This window comes from Fringilla coelebs, assembly GCF_963513975.1.
Source record: "Fringilla coelebs genome assembly, chromosome: 14".
Lineage (NCBI taxonomy): Eukaryota > Metazoa > Chordata > Aves > Passeriformes > Fringillidae > Fringilla > Fringilla coelebs.
In genome coordinates this window covers 8,812,014-8,829,195 of record NC_140040.1, presented here as the reverse complement: position 1 = coordinate 8,829,195, position 17,182 = coordinate 8,812,014, and the positions used below count along the sequence as shown (strand labels likewise).

Genomic DNA, 17,182 nt, shown 5'->3' with positions numbered 1-17,182 from the left:
ACAGCTGGGGTGTAAACACAACATTCATTGTTGGAGTGCAGTTTGTATGTGCGAAGTAAAGAATAAACCTCTCCTAGGCTTGAGAGATGTGCTGTGTCCCTTCTGCATTTATGACTCTGCATGTAAGGTTTGAGCAAGTATAATCTCTTGTGTCAGGGTAGACTCAGTGTTGCTTGCAGGAATATGAAAGATGATTGTTTTCTGCAATAATGCATGCAGCTTCAATTTTTCATCCATTTTGAAAGAAGAGAGGGACAAAACTGACATGTTTTTAATGCTTTTCAATGGGTTATAATTGTAAAGATATTTTTTAACCTGTGTTTCCACACATTAACATAATTGAATTTCTATATTTTTTATTAAGTTTAAAACATAACCCAATTTATTTAGGTAGCAGAAGGTGTGTGGGTATGGTTTTTTGGCCTAGGAATATGATCTGGGACTACCAAATTCAGATGATTTGCTTTTGGAAATGAGAATCTGCCGCCATGGCCCACGTAAGTGTAAAGCTCAGAGCAAGTTTTACAGTGTGATCACAAACAACTCTTCTGCACTTTGAAAGAAAAGCTCCCATTTGGGGTGAGGAGGTGCACAGGGCACCAGGCCAGCCCAGTTTCTCTGCAGCTGCAGCCAATCTTTTGTCAGATGGAGGAGATGACTGCCCCTCACTCTGTCCTTTGGGTGAGCACAGGCACCCTGGGCGCTGCTGATGCAGCTCCAGCCCTGAGCGACCGATGGGCTCCAGCCCTGGCTCAACTCCCTTCACCTGTGGCTAATAACAGCACCAAATCTCCTTCAGTGTACAGCTTTGGAGGCATTCAGAGGCAGCACTGAGATTTCAAGGACTCTTTAAGAAAATTTAGCACCTCCTTGCTTCAAACACAGATTGCATCATCGCAAATCTACTCCCTGAATGTGCCAGGGGCTTGAGCAGCTCCCTGGACTTGTGGGGGTGCTTTGGGGTTTTTTATTGCAGACATGTGCTTTAACTGCTGACATCTCTGCTATTCAGGGAGACTTGTAAATTCACACTTCTTAGTGTTTTATTTTTTACAGGTTAGCTCAATCAAGTTAGACATCTTGTTGATACTGATTCTCGCCTGTTGGCTGCCTATGGACAGAGACAGGGTGCAGAGCAACCTGTGTTTGATGACCTTCTTTAGAAAGGAGGGAGAGAGTTTAGGCAGAAACTGGTAAATGAATGTTGTAATGGCAAGTCTGCAAAAACATTGTCCTCCTTCCCTTCTCCTCCTGCCAAATCCTTAGTTTGAATGGGTTCTTTATTCATCAGTACCAGTGATTTGCCAAATTCAGCCTCTCATACCAAAGAGGATCCATGTTTTCTCTAAGTTTTTACAAAGATTTTCCTAAGCTGTAAATTGTAATTGATTTAAGTGGAAGTTAAGGTGAGCCAGTAAGTTCTACTTAAATTCCCTTAGCCTGCATTGTGAACTCCTCCATGGAATGAGTCCCAGCCAGGATGAAAGGATTTCAGTTAGAGCATCAGGCCGGGAAGTGATCACAGGGGAACAAGGAAACATCTTCATTAGAGCCACTGACCCCTTGAGATGGCTGCATCTCTGTAATCACAGCCATGTAATCAAGCATGGAAAGCAGTTCACGTGGTTCTGGCCTTTTGGAGTGGGTTTTTTTCCAGAAGGTTAGTTAGCTGTTGAACTAGACTCTAATTAAAAGCATGTATAAGAATAATCAGGGGAACAGCACTGAGTAAAGGAAGGAAGATTTTATGAAGTGTGTCTGGGAGGAAAACCAGACGAGAACAAAAAATTAAGTTGTGGTTTGTCTAATAAGCCTGAAAGACGTGAGAGCCTGAGCGAGAATTCCCTCAGTTACCTCAGATCTTCATTTCACCTGTGCTCAGTTACAAACACTAATTTTTGTGGTTTCACATCATCTAGTGGGATCATTTTTGTGAGACTCTTTTCTTTGATTGAAATTACAAGGACAATAAGGAAATCAAGGTAAAACCCCAGCCTAAATAAACGGCTTTTCTAGAATTCATTTTTAGATAAATATTGCTACAATCTTCACTGGAAACCAACTGTCAGGATCTAAGAAACACTAGTTTTAATGAATGTAAGTAAATTATGATGTGAAGTTACCCATAGGTTAATTTTCCAAATCAGTTAGCCACTTATAGTTTTATAGTGATTTACTTATAGTTTTAAATACACAGTTTACTGTATTTTTACTGTATATAGGTGATATTACTATCACTCTTGAAGAAAGTTTAGTTGTCTGAATTTGAAAGTGTATTTTAGTTTCTAAGCAAAAGGAAGCTAAAACTTTTCTGACCATTTCTAGACTGCTCTCATAACATGATTATTCTAAGATTTGTTGTTTTTCTTCTGTTTCTCCTATCACTTGTTGACTTGTATTGTCCTTTATTTAGTTTGCAAGCAATGCTGGAGCTAGAAACATCTCTTTTGATCTATGATGTTTCCATCATACTTCTGGGCATAATTATGATCATAAAAATCTTTGAAACCTTTCTGCCTGATGCCTTGTTATCACTAAAGTTGAGATGTTCTATACTGCCACCATAAAAAAAAATTAAATAAAGTCTATTTTTAGCCTTCAAACACTCACAGAGTCATAAAAACCACCAAACAACACTGCCATTTACGTCTTTGTAGCATACAAAAATATCTGTTTCATTGCAATATCTTAAATTCTCCCTTAATCTCCCAAACCCCTATGAATAAAGCATTGGATTACCAAGTAATACCCTTCATCACAAGGAATTAGGCACTTTAGCTTTAGGCTCCATCTAAACCGTTGCATTAGGAGAGATGTGACTGACGTCATGTTTTCCAAGTTCCTGTTGGCTCACACGGTGCCTTCCCTCACCCCTTAAGATCTTGTTGAGATAAAATCTGTCTCTCATGACCCTCTTAATTCTCTTTTTTGGGGTGGCTTTGGGGCACTAGCGTGCATAGGATTTTCTAGCATGGAGTAGGAAACTTAGTTCCTGTTTGTGAGTGTGCCAGTGAGTCTGTGACAGAGCCTTGGCAAGTTTTGTGATTCCTTTCATCTGGAAGTTTAGTAAGTCAGGATAATCATTTCCTTGCAAGAAGAGGGTTTTTAATTAGGACCTTGACGTGTCTATGTCTTCTGTCTGCAATATGCAAAACTCTAAAGGACATCTAGCTCTTCCCTTTAAACCCTCTTCCCTTTTTATCCAATTATATTTTAAAGCTTGCTGTGGTACCAGGGTTTTTGTGCTTCTGTGTCATGAGTTGTGGGAATTCTAATAGAGTTCATGGAATAAAATGCATGGAATACAAGGGTGTACTCAAATCCTTATTGCCTCCTCACTTCAGCAGGCTGGTAGTGAGAAATGCAGCTGGCACCTGGTCAAAAGCCTCCTGATTTTGAAAGATACTCTCCCTTTTTAAGGCAGAGGAAGTGTAGGAGTCACCAATGTGGCCTTGAACCATCATACAGCCTTTAGTGTTTACAGAGAATCACGTTCTTGCTAAAAGTTGTTAAAACAAGCCTCAGTCCAAACCAATCTGCTTGGGCTGTGCAATCTTATCCCACGGAAAGATTTGTGATTGCATTCATTTTTCTTCCATTTTCACAAATACACAATAGTGTGTTGGATCTGCAGTAAGCATGAATTTCTTTTACACAGTATGTCTGCACAATCTGGATAATGGCTTTTGTGAAGCTGTTTGAGTTGGGTGTTTCATGGTTTGCTGGACAGCTTTATCTTGTAGATTTATCTTGTAGATTATCGATACTGCAGTCCATAATAGAACTGGCAAGAGTTGTATTGAATTGATTTTTTTTTTTTCACTTCAGCACATCACCAAGCAGGCAGTGACTGTTCTATCTACAAAACTGTCCCTTGGTTTCATGTTCCCCAGGGAGCTGTAACATCCTGTCATCATATGCTCAAGGAAACACCTATTGAAGACCTAATTAGGCAATATTTTATGGATCCATTGAGCTTTTGCATTTTCTTCTGGTCTGTTATTTTAAAATAGTAAAAGTTAAATTGACCTTATATTCTGCAACACTTCTACACCTTTCACCAGGAAGGCTGTCAGCCTGAAAGTTGGAATATAAGGCTTGCAGTCTGTCCTCACTTCACAGATCCCAAACACAACGTTCTGTTTACCCTTGGCACTGCTGTAAACAGGAATCTTTCTGGTCTGCTGAGTGATTATGTAAATAGGGCTTTTATAAAGCATTTTAAGCACCCAGTAGAACAGAATAACTTCTTTAGAGATTTTTCTTTTCTAATGGTAATTACATAATTGGATAGGTTTTAGGTTATTTTTTTCCTATCTGGATGCGTAGATGCCAGAGTCACTTTTGAGCATTTTTACTGAAGGATCCTAAAAATCATCCAGAAAAACAGATCTGCCAGGCTCCCCTCTATTATCAACATCCCAAAATGCCTTTGGCACTGAGTAAATGCCAAGCATTTGTTATTTGGCACTTGACTTGTGCCTTATTTCTTTGAACTCAAACATGTTGCATAAGATTGGTGAAGCTATGCTGAGCTAATAAATGAAACAAAACAAAAAACTCCCAAATCCTCCCTTGATCCAACCTTTCCAATTTCCATCTAAATACACTATATATAATAAGTCTTTAATTGTCGTGAAAGTCTTTACAGTATATGTAATGTCTTTAATTGTTGTGAGAAAAACTCAATCTGCTTTAAACTTCCAATAAGTTTTACCTAAACTTCCAATATGTTGTTTTTTGTTTCTGCAGGTTTCTGTTTTGCCTCTGGAGAGTTTCATTATGGCAGCCCCCAGTGAACAATGACATCCTTTGACAAATACAGATGCCAAAAAGCCAGACGAAAACAGTGGCCTTGTTTCATTTTTACTCCAACACAGTGAAATGGTGCTCTTAAAGTTTTGTTATTGACTCTCACTGGAAAAAACCCAACAATCTCCTGACCAGACCTTTTTTTTCCCCATCCCTCTCCCAGTGTTCTGATGGATGTTTGACACAGTGACATCATGTAGTAGGGCCCTGAAGTGTTGTCATAACTGAGTTGCAATGGTTTTATACACTTCTCCATTTCCCAACAGCTTTCTGTCAGTTCTGCATTCTTTTTCCTGGGGCCTGATTTTCCCATGTTACTGGCTAGCAGACAGGCTCGTGGGCTCTTTTGTTCCAACCACCTATGAAAAACGTCAAAGAGCAGATGACCCATGCTATTTTCACGCACTCTGCATCATTATCACCACTCCCATCTACCTGGCACTCTTGGTGGCCTCTCTTCCTTTCGCTCTGATCGGCTTCTTGCTCTGGTCCCCGCTGCAGTCAGCCAGAAGGCCCTACATCTACTCCAGGCTGAAAGACAAGAACCACGCCAATGGAGCCACACTGCTCACTGAATGGAAGGCAGCAGGGAGCGGGAAAAGCTTCTGCTTCGGCAGTGCCAACGTTTGCCTGCTGCCCGATTCCCTGGCAAGGTTTAATAACGTTTTCAATACCCAGGCCAGGGCTAAGGAGATTGGCAGGAGGATCCGAAATGGAGCAAGCAGGCCACAGATTAAAATATACATAGATTCTCCCACCAACACCTCCATCAGTGCAGCGAGTTTCAGCAGCCTGGTCTCCCCCCAGGCTGGAGATAACCGCACTGTTAATGCTGGCATCAAAAGGACAACATCAATGGAGTACAAAGGAGACAACTGTGGCTCGAACAACGGCGAGGAGAGCAGAGAAGATAAAGGTGGAAGTGGAGAGCCACACGAGGGAGAAGAAAACACTTGCATTGTCCGTATCAATGGAGAGGAGAACGGCCACATGTCAGACACAGAAGCAGACACCGTCAACGGCCAGGCTCGTGCCAGTGGCCCAGCAGAGCCCTCGCTGGAAGGTGATGCAGAGGTGTCAAAAACACCAAACCACAAACAGAAGGAAGGAGATTCTGGGAGTTTAGACAGCTGCTCTGCCTCACGAGAGTCCCTAGTCAAAGTCCGTGTTGGAGATGGTACAGTGGACCAAAGCACTGTCAACAACAAGCTCCTCTACAAAGCCTCAATCATGAAGAAGACTTCAGTGCGGAAAAAGAAACACACAGACGAGACCTTTGATCATGAGATCTCTGCTTTCTTCCCTGCCAACCTGGACTTTCTGTGCTTGCAGGAAGTGTTTGACAAAAGAGCTGCGGAGAAATTGAAAGAGCAGCTCCATCACTATTTTGAATACATCGTCTATGATGTTGGGGTCTACAGCTGCCATGGCTGCTGTAGCTTTAAGTTTGTGAACAGTGGTCTACTTTTTGCCAGCCGCTATCCTGTTATGGATGCTGCCTATCACTGTTACCCCAATGGAAGAGGAATGGACTCCTTGGCTTCCAAGGGAGCCTTGTTTCTCAAGGTAAGAGCCTTTTTGAAGCTGTAAGTATTGACTCTGTATGTGTGGCAAGTTATAAAGTTACATTATTTTCACATTTCTTTAGACATGAGAAACATTAGGATTTAGATTTCCTGATATGACCTAATGGGTTATAGATAGAATCTTTATGGGATTTGTAGCCTGAATACTGTGTAAAAATGAAGGATGTGTCTGAAACAATGAGCGACTTTTGGAGGTGGAACTCAAGTATAATTTCAAGACTCAAAATTTGAAGTGATTTTCATGATATTTTAATTTCTTTCTTTACAGAAATCTCTGTAAGAAAATGCATAAATTCTAAGCCTCATAACATGAGTACAGTACAATGAGCATCACTGTTGGAAACCAGCTTGTGCTCGTTGTGTGTTTGTCTGGCAATCAAAAGATAATCAAACATCTAAATATCAGTATAATAAAACTGAAAGAATTGCAGTGAAAGGTATGGCTACTCTGCTCTCTTGCTTGCAAAAGAATTAGTAAGGAGAGATATGAAGAAGGATAAACAAGACAAACATGCCTGGGACACTGGGGAGCGCAGAGCTTTTTTGCGTTATTAACACAGTTTACATAAATTAACTAATGGTAGAGAGAACAGGAAGCCTGGGGTTGTATGTCTGTAAATCATGAAAAGCAGAAAGTCTGCATTTGCTTTTCCAAGACCTAGTGGCTGTGCATGCTTAACTCTTGGGAGTATCTGGCTGTGCTGTTTCTAACCTGGAAAGTGGGCTTTTCTATTTGCGATTAATCAAGAATCAAAAATTTTTGCCAGAGATCCAAGTCCGTAGATCCAAACCTAGAAAGATCTGAAAATGTCCAAAATACTGAATTTCAGATTTTGTGATTTAGTCACAGTTTGGAATGGATTTCACTAACTAAATCCTGAACTTCTTTTCCAACATTGGCAAAGTTCATCAGATGCTCAAATTATATGTACTTTCTAGTCACAAGTCCTCAACAAAAGCCATTAGCAGCCATTGACAATATGGATTGTGAATAAGGATCAGTGGGAGGCTTTGTAGTTTTTAACCAAAGCAAAATCTTTTGGTACTATGACTTGTGTAAGAAACCCCCCAAATATTAGCATTTTGGTTCTGAAAATAGTTCAGCATTTCATGTACATTGACATAAGCAAAAGCCAATCCCTATCTGAATACAGGTTTACAAAAACTGGGTCTAAGCTCTCTGTGTTGCACTCTTATATGTTTATAAACAGCAACAATTTATTTTTTCATCACAAATTGCTGCAAGCAAAAGATAAACATAGATCTTGGGCAGTATAAATATTTCTGGGGTCACAAAGACTACCCTTGAACATATGCATATATTGGGGATTAAGAGATTAAAGCCAATCTGTTTGTAACTGCCCATTGCTGAGTCATTGATTTGCCACCCTGCTAGGCAGGCTGCAATGTCTCCATTTCTCTTGCAGAAAATTAAGCCTCTTTTCAAGATTCCACTGGGAAGATGAACTTAATTATGGAACCAAGTTGTTAAATAATGTTACAGTTGAGCAGGGAATAGAGGCCAATTATTATAAAGTTCCAAAGATGACTCCATTCTTTTAAATATAACAGAGTTCTGCCCAGCCATAAGACTGTTTTTCCTCCTGTGTCATTCTGATATACTTTTTTTCATACCTGAAATGTTTTTCATTCTAAGTCTATCTTAACATGAATTTTCTTTCTCTCTTAATTGTATATTAAATGACCAACTGTGCATATTTCATTTCTTTGATGCCAGCAACAACACAGAGTGGGAATAATCCTTTAATTTTGTCTTTGAAATAAAGTAGGTTTAGAGGCTGTTTTTGTTGATGTGGTGCTTAGTCAGCAACTGGATGGGTGTGGACTCCAGAGACAAAAGCTCCACGCAGTGAGTGAAAGCCTGGCTTGTTTTTGAAGTCAGCAGGAATGAGTGCAGTTGTTCCACTGGGCAGGAGGAAGCTGGCAGAGGGTACCAGAGCTCTGGGTGGCAGGTGCTGTTCTGGCCAGCACTCTGCCATCCCAAGGCACAGCTCATCTCCCTGTGTCCAGGTGGGACTTTTTCTGGCCCTTACAGAATTCTGAATGCCCATAATACCAGCCAGTCCTGCACAGAGCTTCTCTGGTTTTAAAGAAAGTAAGAGAGCCTTGCAGAACAGGAGTGGCCTGACTGCTTCCCACTCCCCAGGGGCATGGAGCTGAGCCTCTGTCCCATGAAAACCCTGAGTTTTTAAGTTCCTGGCTCCTGTGGAATGCAGTGTTCCCATCTCTGAAGCAGAAAAGGCATCAACTGAGGTTTGCTTTGGAAAGATACTTGTGAAAACTGTTCCCCTTGCACAGCTTCCATCTCTGAGTAAAGGAGCAGTTGCTCTCTGTGTTGGTTAGAAGCCAAAGTTGTGCAAAGCAATTGAGGGGAGAAGACTCATGTGTCTTGAAAATATGGGCAAAGCCAGTCAATGTTTCCAGTCATGGGGAGGATGAAGCCTTTATTGCGATTATTCTGAACCTTAAGGAACACCCAACATCTAAATTCAAAAGAACGTTCAGAGAAAGAATCTGATTGTTTTTTAGTAAGTAAGATTGTCTCCTTACTACAAACAGAACTGTTAGGGAGATAAATTAAAGGTCTCAGAACTAAATATTTAAAGAAAGTTGAAATAATTTGAAAATGACAAAACTGCTTTGGGGGACTCTGACACAAAACAGATCCCTACTGCCCTGGTACAAGTGTTTTGCACATTTTTTCATTTTAGAATGGGTTCTGTTTCCCATGAATAAGAAATTATTTTCCATTGCCCTTGTCTTCCCTGCCCTGTCTTCACTATCTAGATTGTAAAGTTCAGGTAGAGATTTGGAAGGATTTGGGAGATTTGCTTAGTCATACAAAATTGTTTTACCTGAGAGACTTACAGAGCTCAAGGATTATTATTAGTAGCTGTAATAACAATCAGCTCTTACCCACTGCTTTTCATTCCTATGTCTCAGAGTGCATAATGAAGAAAGGTCAATATCTGCTTAATAGAAGGAGAAACTAAAGTACAGGAAGGTAAAGTGATTTGATTGTGGCTTAACACCTAGGGTGTCACAACCAAGGAGCCAAGTTGGAAGTAAATTACAGAGGCTTTTAGCACATTTTCATGCTAGCTAACAGCTATCTGGAGACCTGTGCAAAGGAAGTCTGCCTCTGCTCTCCTCCTAAGGATGTCTGCCACAAAAGGTGCTACTGCTGGCATTTTCCTGACAGAGATCAGACTGGTTTTTCCATCTCTAGTGGCTGCTGCTTTCCAGGGCAGGATGGAGACACAAGGATGACGTAGTTGTGAGGAGCCATTGTATGAAGTCCATTTTCTGCAAAGAGGACTAATTTGCATTTGGCACTTGGAACTCTTCAAACTCTACCAGTGCTTTTGTCTCCAATCTGAGGGTCTCATTGGCATGTAAGAAAAACATGAAAAAAATAGCAAAGACGAAGGGGGAAAATGTCACAGCCAAGTGACAGTGTCATGTCTGAAGTGTTAAACCATTGTTCCCAGTTGCCATAAAGACTCAGAGGAGAAGTTAGCAAATACATAAATCAGCCAATCCATTTTCATACTTTGACAGTCTGGGCCCTTGGGAGACTCTGCTGAGACTCTCTGTTCCAGCATGGCATTTCACATTCATTTAAAATGCTGAAGAGAAGAGCCCTGGAGTCACTTTGTACATTTTATATCTTCCATTTTCTCTGCTGCTGCCGCTCAGCTGCAGACAGAGGTGGGAAGGGGGCCTGGCACAGCCCCTGTGCTGGTGACTGGCACTGAAAAGCTGGCTTGGACAGGTCTGTCTGGAGCATGGTGCAGATTACAGCAGCCTCAGCTCCTCTGCAGCTGCAGCTTTGGCTCACACATGATGTAAATGCACTGTAGTTTTGATGGATTTAAAAGGCAATATAAAATACACATCCTTTTCAGAGACTGGATGCTGATTTTACAAATCAGCGTTGTTAAATCAAGTTTAAAAGGCGTCAATGAGTGCTGAGCAAAAATTGTGTAATGCATCACCTGTCTGTAATTTACTAGAAGGTTTCAAAATGTCAACATCCCCCTTTAGACAGAGGATCTGGTGTGGAGCCTTGGTTACCCTGTGCCAGGGATGCTGTGTGAATTTTGGACAGTAGTGCAACAAAACTGGAAAGCATCCTTAACTTGCCCTGATGAGTTTGTCCACATTTTTCCAGTGTAGCAATCTAATAAAAACTCACTTTTGCTGACAAATTTCACCTCTCTTATCCTTAAATTGTAATATTTGTAACAATAATGTAAGTCTAAGCTAGATTGTAGATGCACAGGCAGAGCAGGGAGGTGAGTGAAAGAGGCATCATTCTCAAAATGGCTGTTGACTGAGAGAGGTTTTGGAGGCTTCTTGCTCCCAGTGGGACTGGGAGATACAGATGGTGTGTAGAAGGCTGTGCTTCCTACTGTTCCTAGTAGGAAACTATTCTGGGTTTTGGCATCTGCCAAAGAGTCAATTTTAGCAAAAATAAGAATTCTAAGTTAAAACAGAGTATGTGAGCATAATGCAAAACTGCAGTCTGATGTGGGAAGTTTGAACAGTTAATAGTATTCTTCAAAATCAAAAGGAAAAAGAATGTCTTGTGGATTTTGCTAGATTTTTGGAAGAAGTTGCGTTTAATTAATATTAATTCTTAAGGTTATTAACAGATTTACTTTTCAAATTCTCTGAAAATGAAGGCTGTTCTCAGGGAGTACAGTAATTGTGCAGAGAACATGTTATTATTCATTGCTTAAAGGAAACCTAGCAACCTTTGCTCTGTGTGCAAAGCTCTACTTGTTTTTCAGAGAGCTGATATGGTGGTAACAGATGGTAGAAGGAGCAGCAGCTCTGATTGCAAAACCGTTTTGAAGCACAATTTTTACTGTTTTCTCCTCTCAAGGAGCCTGCTTTGTGTGAGAAAACGAGGGTTCCCTAAATTCACCTCTGTGAGTCTCCTTTTTGATATTTCTGATGCAGATGCATTTCACCTGGGTGATTTAAGCTGCCTTTGCTGTCCCAGCCAGCCCATGTGAGCTGTGCCTGGAGTGCAGGGGCAGCTGCTGCAGCTCCACCCTGGGTCGAGGGGAAGATTTTGGGCCTCAGGATTGCACAGAAAAGGGGAATGGCTCCTTTCTGCCCCCAGCCAAAGAACATCTAGAGTTTCCAGGGGTTAGATTTTCTCGACCTGGATCAGTTGGCCAGTACCTACAGTTATCCCAAGATGTATAAAAGAAATGTCTAGTGCTGCTCATGAATTTGTTTAGATGACTCTAAAGCTGTGCCATTTAAGGCAGGAGGGTAACCTAAACATTTTCCACATGCTGAGTTTCTGCTGTAAAATGTTAATGCAGGAATTGGATGGAGTCCAATAAACTGAGACCTTCTTAAAAAAAGAACAAAAAAAACGACTCTACCATGGCACTGTACCATGTTCCTTCACTTTGATGTGATTAATGTTATTAATCATGGTCCTTTTCCCCTTCATTAATGGGGATAAATAAAAACTGTTGTGCAAAATGAAATACAGATTTGAGAAAATGTGAGTCGTGGGCTTTCCTCTTCCGAAGAGGAAGAGCCCTTCATTAGTGGCACCAATTTACAGCCACTTTCCCTCATATATGTGTTTAATGAAGCTTTGCCAAATAACAAATTCTCTGAGTTCATATAACAGTGATTGTTGCACATGGCAGGTGGGAATATTCTGGATTCTGAAATAATCAAGTGCAAGTGTAGCTAGAAAGAATTGCAGAGTACCACACAATTTTCAGCTCATTTCTATAACATTTTAAACTTCTTTAATATACTTAAAACACATGTTTATTATAATAAAATAGGCATTCAACCAACGTGTCTTCTTTAGAAGCTGCTACATATTTCTGAAGGCAAAAGGCAGAGCTGTTAAAGGACAGAAAATAAGATACATCTTTTTGCACCATGTCTCAGCTAACCAAAAATACACCTTTCTTGGGAGTTGTGACTAATCTAAGTCGTCTCTGTGGGACAGGAATGTTTGAAGTGGGAATGGGAGTAGCTGCAAGTTCTCCTTGGCATCTTCTCCTAGCAGTAACAGGAATGAGGACTGGGACAGTTTGGCTGTCCCAGTTAGGTTCTTAATGCTGCCTCTCCCACTTGTATTGGAAATTTGCTGAAATGGGAAAAAAACTCCAGGAGAGGTGGATACAATTTGGAAGATTACAGAAATGTTGTACTGGAAAGAAAACAAATTATGTTTTCCATTTCTTCCTTTTCCCTTCCTCGCTGCAAACTCATTATAGTTGCAGTGGGTTACATAATGACATCCCCGCTGCAGCGGAACAGGGAGGCTCCGAGCACATCTCAGGGCACCAGCCCTGCAGCGTGTGTGGAAATGCCACTCTCTGTGCATGTGCACCTGCTTTATCCACAGCAATTCTCCTCAATCTCAGGCTCTTTTTAAGGGAGCTTCCCTTGAACTTAGACAATATTGGCCACATATGGTAAGATGAATATTTCTGTGGGAGTAAGTCGCTGTCACATCGACTGTAAATTCTGTTTCCGTGCCCTGCCCTTACTCTCTCTCTGAGGTGTTTTATTTCCAACACAAAGAGTTACTCAAGGCCCCTGTGCAGATGATGTTCTTTACAAATGCCATGTTCATACTTCTGTTTTTAGGGAGAGAGGGTTTTTTTTCCTCCCCAGAGCACGCAGAGGTTCTTTCAGCCTGGTTAGTTTTTCTTCATAGCAGGAGCATCATTAGTGTGGTTCCTGCCATGGCTGTGAATTCATTTCCTGGAGAGTTCTGTACTTTGGTGACTTACCCTCTTCATTCAGAAGGGCAATGCAGGGAGCAGCACTATGGTTACATTTATTTCAGTGCCAAAACTGACACCTCCATGGTCACCTAAGTGGATGAAATGGAAGGTTTTCCTCATTTACAGCCCAAGATGAGATTAAACTATACTGGTTGAGGCTGGAGCTAGGCTGGGGAGATCCCAATTTACCTGAAGAAGTCTCAATGTTGCAGGCAGGTTATTTACCTTTCCCAGCTCTGGCTTTATTGGCCACATGGAGATTGTGGGGTAACAGACTTTGTGAAGAACTTTGTCCATGAGTATGCCCAAATTTTAGCTCTCATCTGGTTTGCATACCAGGATTTGCCTCCCCTGAAGGGAGAGGCAATCACATGTGCTTGAACTTGTATGTTAATAACTCCTTTGTTTTGGAGGGTACACTTTTAAGGAACTATTTTATTTTTTAATGGCTCCCTCCTGGCAATGTGAAGCTTCTAGAAAAAGACACTAAACATTAAGTTCTCCTCATAACAAATATTTTGGGTTTGTGTACATAATATTGGCCAGTATTTGAGACTCTAGATTGGTTCTTTAATCAAGTGAGATTTCTCATGCACAATTCAAATTTTTAAAGAGCATTTCCTTCAGAGCACTTGATGATTTGCTAACACAGCAATGACCTGTCTGAAGCTGTTTTTCAAGGTGGAAGAGAAATGCCCCAGTACTGGAGCAGCATTCTCATGGGTTTTGTTTAAGTATCTGTTGATGCTTTCCTTGACATCTATCATCCAGATGTGATAGAATTGTTTTGCACTGCTGGAACAGACGTGTGTAAATATAAACTCTTAAGAGACAAGGTATTTGTCAAGTTTGCAGCTTTGTATACTTACTGTGCCAGCACATGGGAAACATGAGATGTGCAAAATTTTCCAGGTAGCCCAGAAAATTCCCATGATAGCAAGCAGTGTGATTAAATTTCAAGTTATTTTCCCTTGCTGTAGCTCTGAAATTTCAGTTCTTGCTACTCATTAGGTTTTTTCCCTGTCAACAAGAATCTTTCTGCCATAACCTTGTTGCCTTGATTTCTTTCATGAGCCATTTCTTACCTGATGCCACTCTCAGTGGAGGACAGACCACCCCTCAGTCATGTAGAACAAGCTTTTGCAAAACAATTCTAGGAATATTCCCAGTCTTGCCCAGCACAGCACCATCCCAGCGTGGTGTCTCCAACAGATTGTACTGATGTGCTGTGGCATTGAGATGAAATCTTTTAATAAAATGTACTTGATGTCAAGTATTTTTGTGTGCTTGACACAGCCAGTACTTGGAAAACAAAAGTTCAGAGCAGTCAGTTTTGCACTTTCTTATTTCATTCGCAGGTAGGAGACAAATATAAATCTGCAGCAGCAGGAAATGGCATTTTGGACTCCAAACATACCCTTAGCAGGATTTCCCCCTTAAGGGAAAAACTCTCTTTCCCATCTGTAATGAGATTTTTATGGCTCCCTCCCAAGAAAAAACAAAATGTAATGGTCAGTGGTGTAACAGGGATCTGAATCCACTTTTAGCTTCTCAATGTTTGAATAATTTGATTATTGCAAATTTTGTGAGAATTTGAATAAAGTTTGCATATTTCAGCATAATTGTGAAAAAGGCTAATTTTTTAATGTGCAAATTGTATAACTGGACACTTTATTAAACCACAAATAGGTTCAGCCAGTTTTAATTTTACCTCCAGAGTTTAACAGGTTATCACATACATTTTTCCTCCTGTGATCATTTAAAAATAAAAATTTTAAAACATTGGGACCTTATTTAGATCTTTTCTTCCTGTACATTTCCATGCACAAAGAGGAATTGCTCGTGGCACAATCCAGACTGTATGGTGATTTTTAGAAAGCAGTGCCTGAAGGAGATCCCTGCAGAAGGATGGTTCAATAAATGTGTTATTGACACACAGCTACCAATGTAGAGCAGCTGAGGTGAGCTTAAGTCAGGCTTAAGTGACAGAGCCACTCTGGCTCATTTGTTTACATCTATTTCCTTTGTAAATGTGACTGTAGATGTTTCTCCTGTGTTAAGCAGCTAAAATTCTATTTGTGAAGTGCTGACTTGGTGTGGTGGAAGCAGAGCCCTCCTGCCAAGGTCCACGTTGGAGGCTGAGCTGGAGACTCAGCCTTGTCCTCCTGCCACGTCAGCAGCATCCAGCACAGCCTGGAAAATGCAACATCTGAAATAGCTCCTTGGCCACACAAAAGAATGCTTTCATGTAGAATTACAGGGCTTGTATTTCAGAGGTCAAGTAGGTTTCCTGTCTGCACAACCCACAGTCCTTGTCCATCTGTGAAATACCAAATTAGACTGAATAAACAGACTTTTCTTGCTATTTTACTTCAGATTGTATTTAATACAGTAATGTCTCTACTGTAGCTGGGAACTGACTAGGAGGATACAAAGGTATTTTATTTACTCCTCTAGTAGTTGTCACAAATAATTGCCTCCATTATGATTATACACCAAATATACTCAGTTTAGTGGTTGCCATCAGTCCTCCCTCTCAAAAGAAATTACAAGCCCCTAAAAGTCAAAAAACCTGGAGGAAATGTGAAATCTGGGAGACAAGCTGCTTTGGATGCACTTCCTTGCTGGCATTTTCCAAGGAAATTCAAATTATGCTAATGTCTTTAGCTCTTGCTTTTGAGCTTTATTTTTAATCAGACAGTGTTTATGAAAGCTCCTCTCCTCTCCTCTCCTCTCCTCTCCTCTCCTCTCCTCTCCTCTCCTCTCCTCTCCTCTCCTCTCCTCTCCTCTCCTCTCCTCTCCTCTCCTCTCCTCTCCTCTCCTCTCCTCTCCTCTCCTCTCCTCTCCTCTCCTCTCCTCTCCTCTCCTCTCCTCTCCTCTCCTCTCCTCTCCTCTCCTCTCCTCTCCTCTCCTCTCCTCTCCTCTCCTCTCCTCTCCTCTCCTCTCCTCTCCTCTCCTCTCCTCTCCTCTCCTCTCCTCTCCTCTCCTCTCCTCTCCTCTCCTCTCCTCTCCTCTCCTCCTAGCTCAATTGGGCTATAATTTATGTTTGGATGTTCAGCTGTTACAATTAAATCTTTTCTGCTTTTTGAATAGAAACACTGGAATGACTCCATCTGCTTTGGTCAATAAGGGGATTCCAAGGAGCACATTCCTGCTCTAAGGCAGAATACTTTATGTGCAGTGTTCTCCTCCCAGAGTGGTGACATTGAAAGGTGTGTGACATCCACACCTGCCCTCTGCTGCAGGAAACATGGCACATTTGCAAACAAGTGGACTTTATAGTTTAGGGGTTTTTTAATAGCATTGAAGAGAAACCCTGATTTTGAATTACTAAGTTTGGAAGAGATGGTTCATTCACATGCCTGTCCTGAACTGTTTTCCACTTCTCTACTGGAATGGCTTATGTTGCACAAAAAAGTTGGAGAGAAAGCTCCTTATGGTTCAGCAGGGCCCTGGGATGTCCAGGCAGGAGGGAGAGGTGTGTGCAGTGCAGCTCCTGCAGCAATCCCTGATATCCATCCAGCACTGCTGCCCATCCTCAGACTGCTGCAGTCCTGGGAGCTCAGGAGAATCTCCTGCCCTGGAAGCTCCAGGGATGGCCTGTGTTTGCTTTGGCTCCCTCTGCCTCCCTGCAGCAGGTTAGCTGAGTGGGGACAGCAATAAGAACACCATCAATATCCATTTGTGAAACTGTCTGAAAAAGGACTGAACAGACTGAGGACAGAATAATGCCAGTTGTTTATTACCTACTCCCCTGGCTGGCACAAACCCTCAAAGTTAACAAGGCATTGTTAAGTACAAATGACTTCTAAATTCACTTACTGCAAAGCTGCCTTTTCAGTTATAAAATATATCAGCTGGTTCTCGAATAGCTGAAAAACAAGAAAACCAACCAAGCTGACAAAATTGTGTCCATATGAAATGGAGCCCTGCTTGTTATTTAGAGGTGTCAGATAAAATTTGAGCCTAGCCTTGTGAAGC

General features: G+C 41.3%; 1 protein-coding gene across 1 annotated transcript in view; it reads left to right on the top strand.

Annotated features, from left to right (window-relative positions):
• Nucleotides 1-5,046: 5,046 nt before the first annotated feature.
• SMPD3 (sphingomyelin phosphodiesterase 3) overlaps nt 5,047-17,182 on the top strand; it is a gene marked incomplete at both ends in the record, with an annotated part of 30,490 nt that continues 18,354 nt past the window's right edge. The window contains one exon of the mRNA XM_084215160.1: nt 5,047-6,378. Within this exon, the coding sequence (XP_084071286.1) occupies nt 5,047-6,378 (1,332 nt within the window). The remainder of the gene's footprint in view (nt 6,379-17,182) is intronic.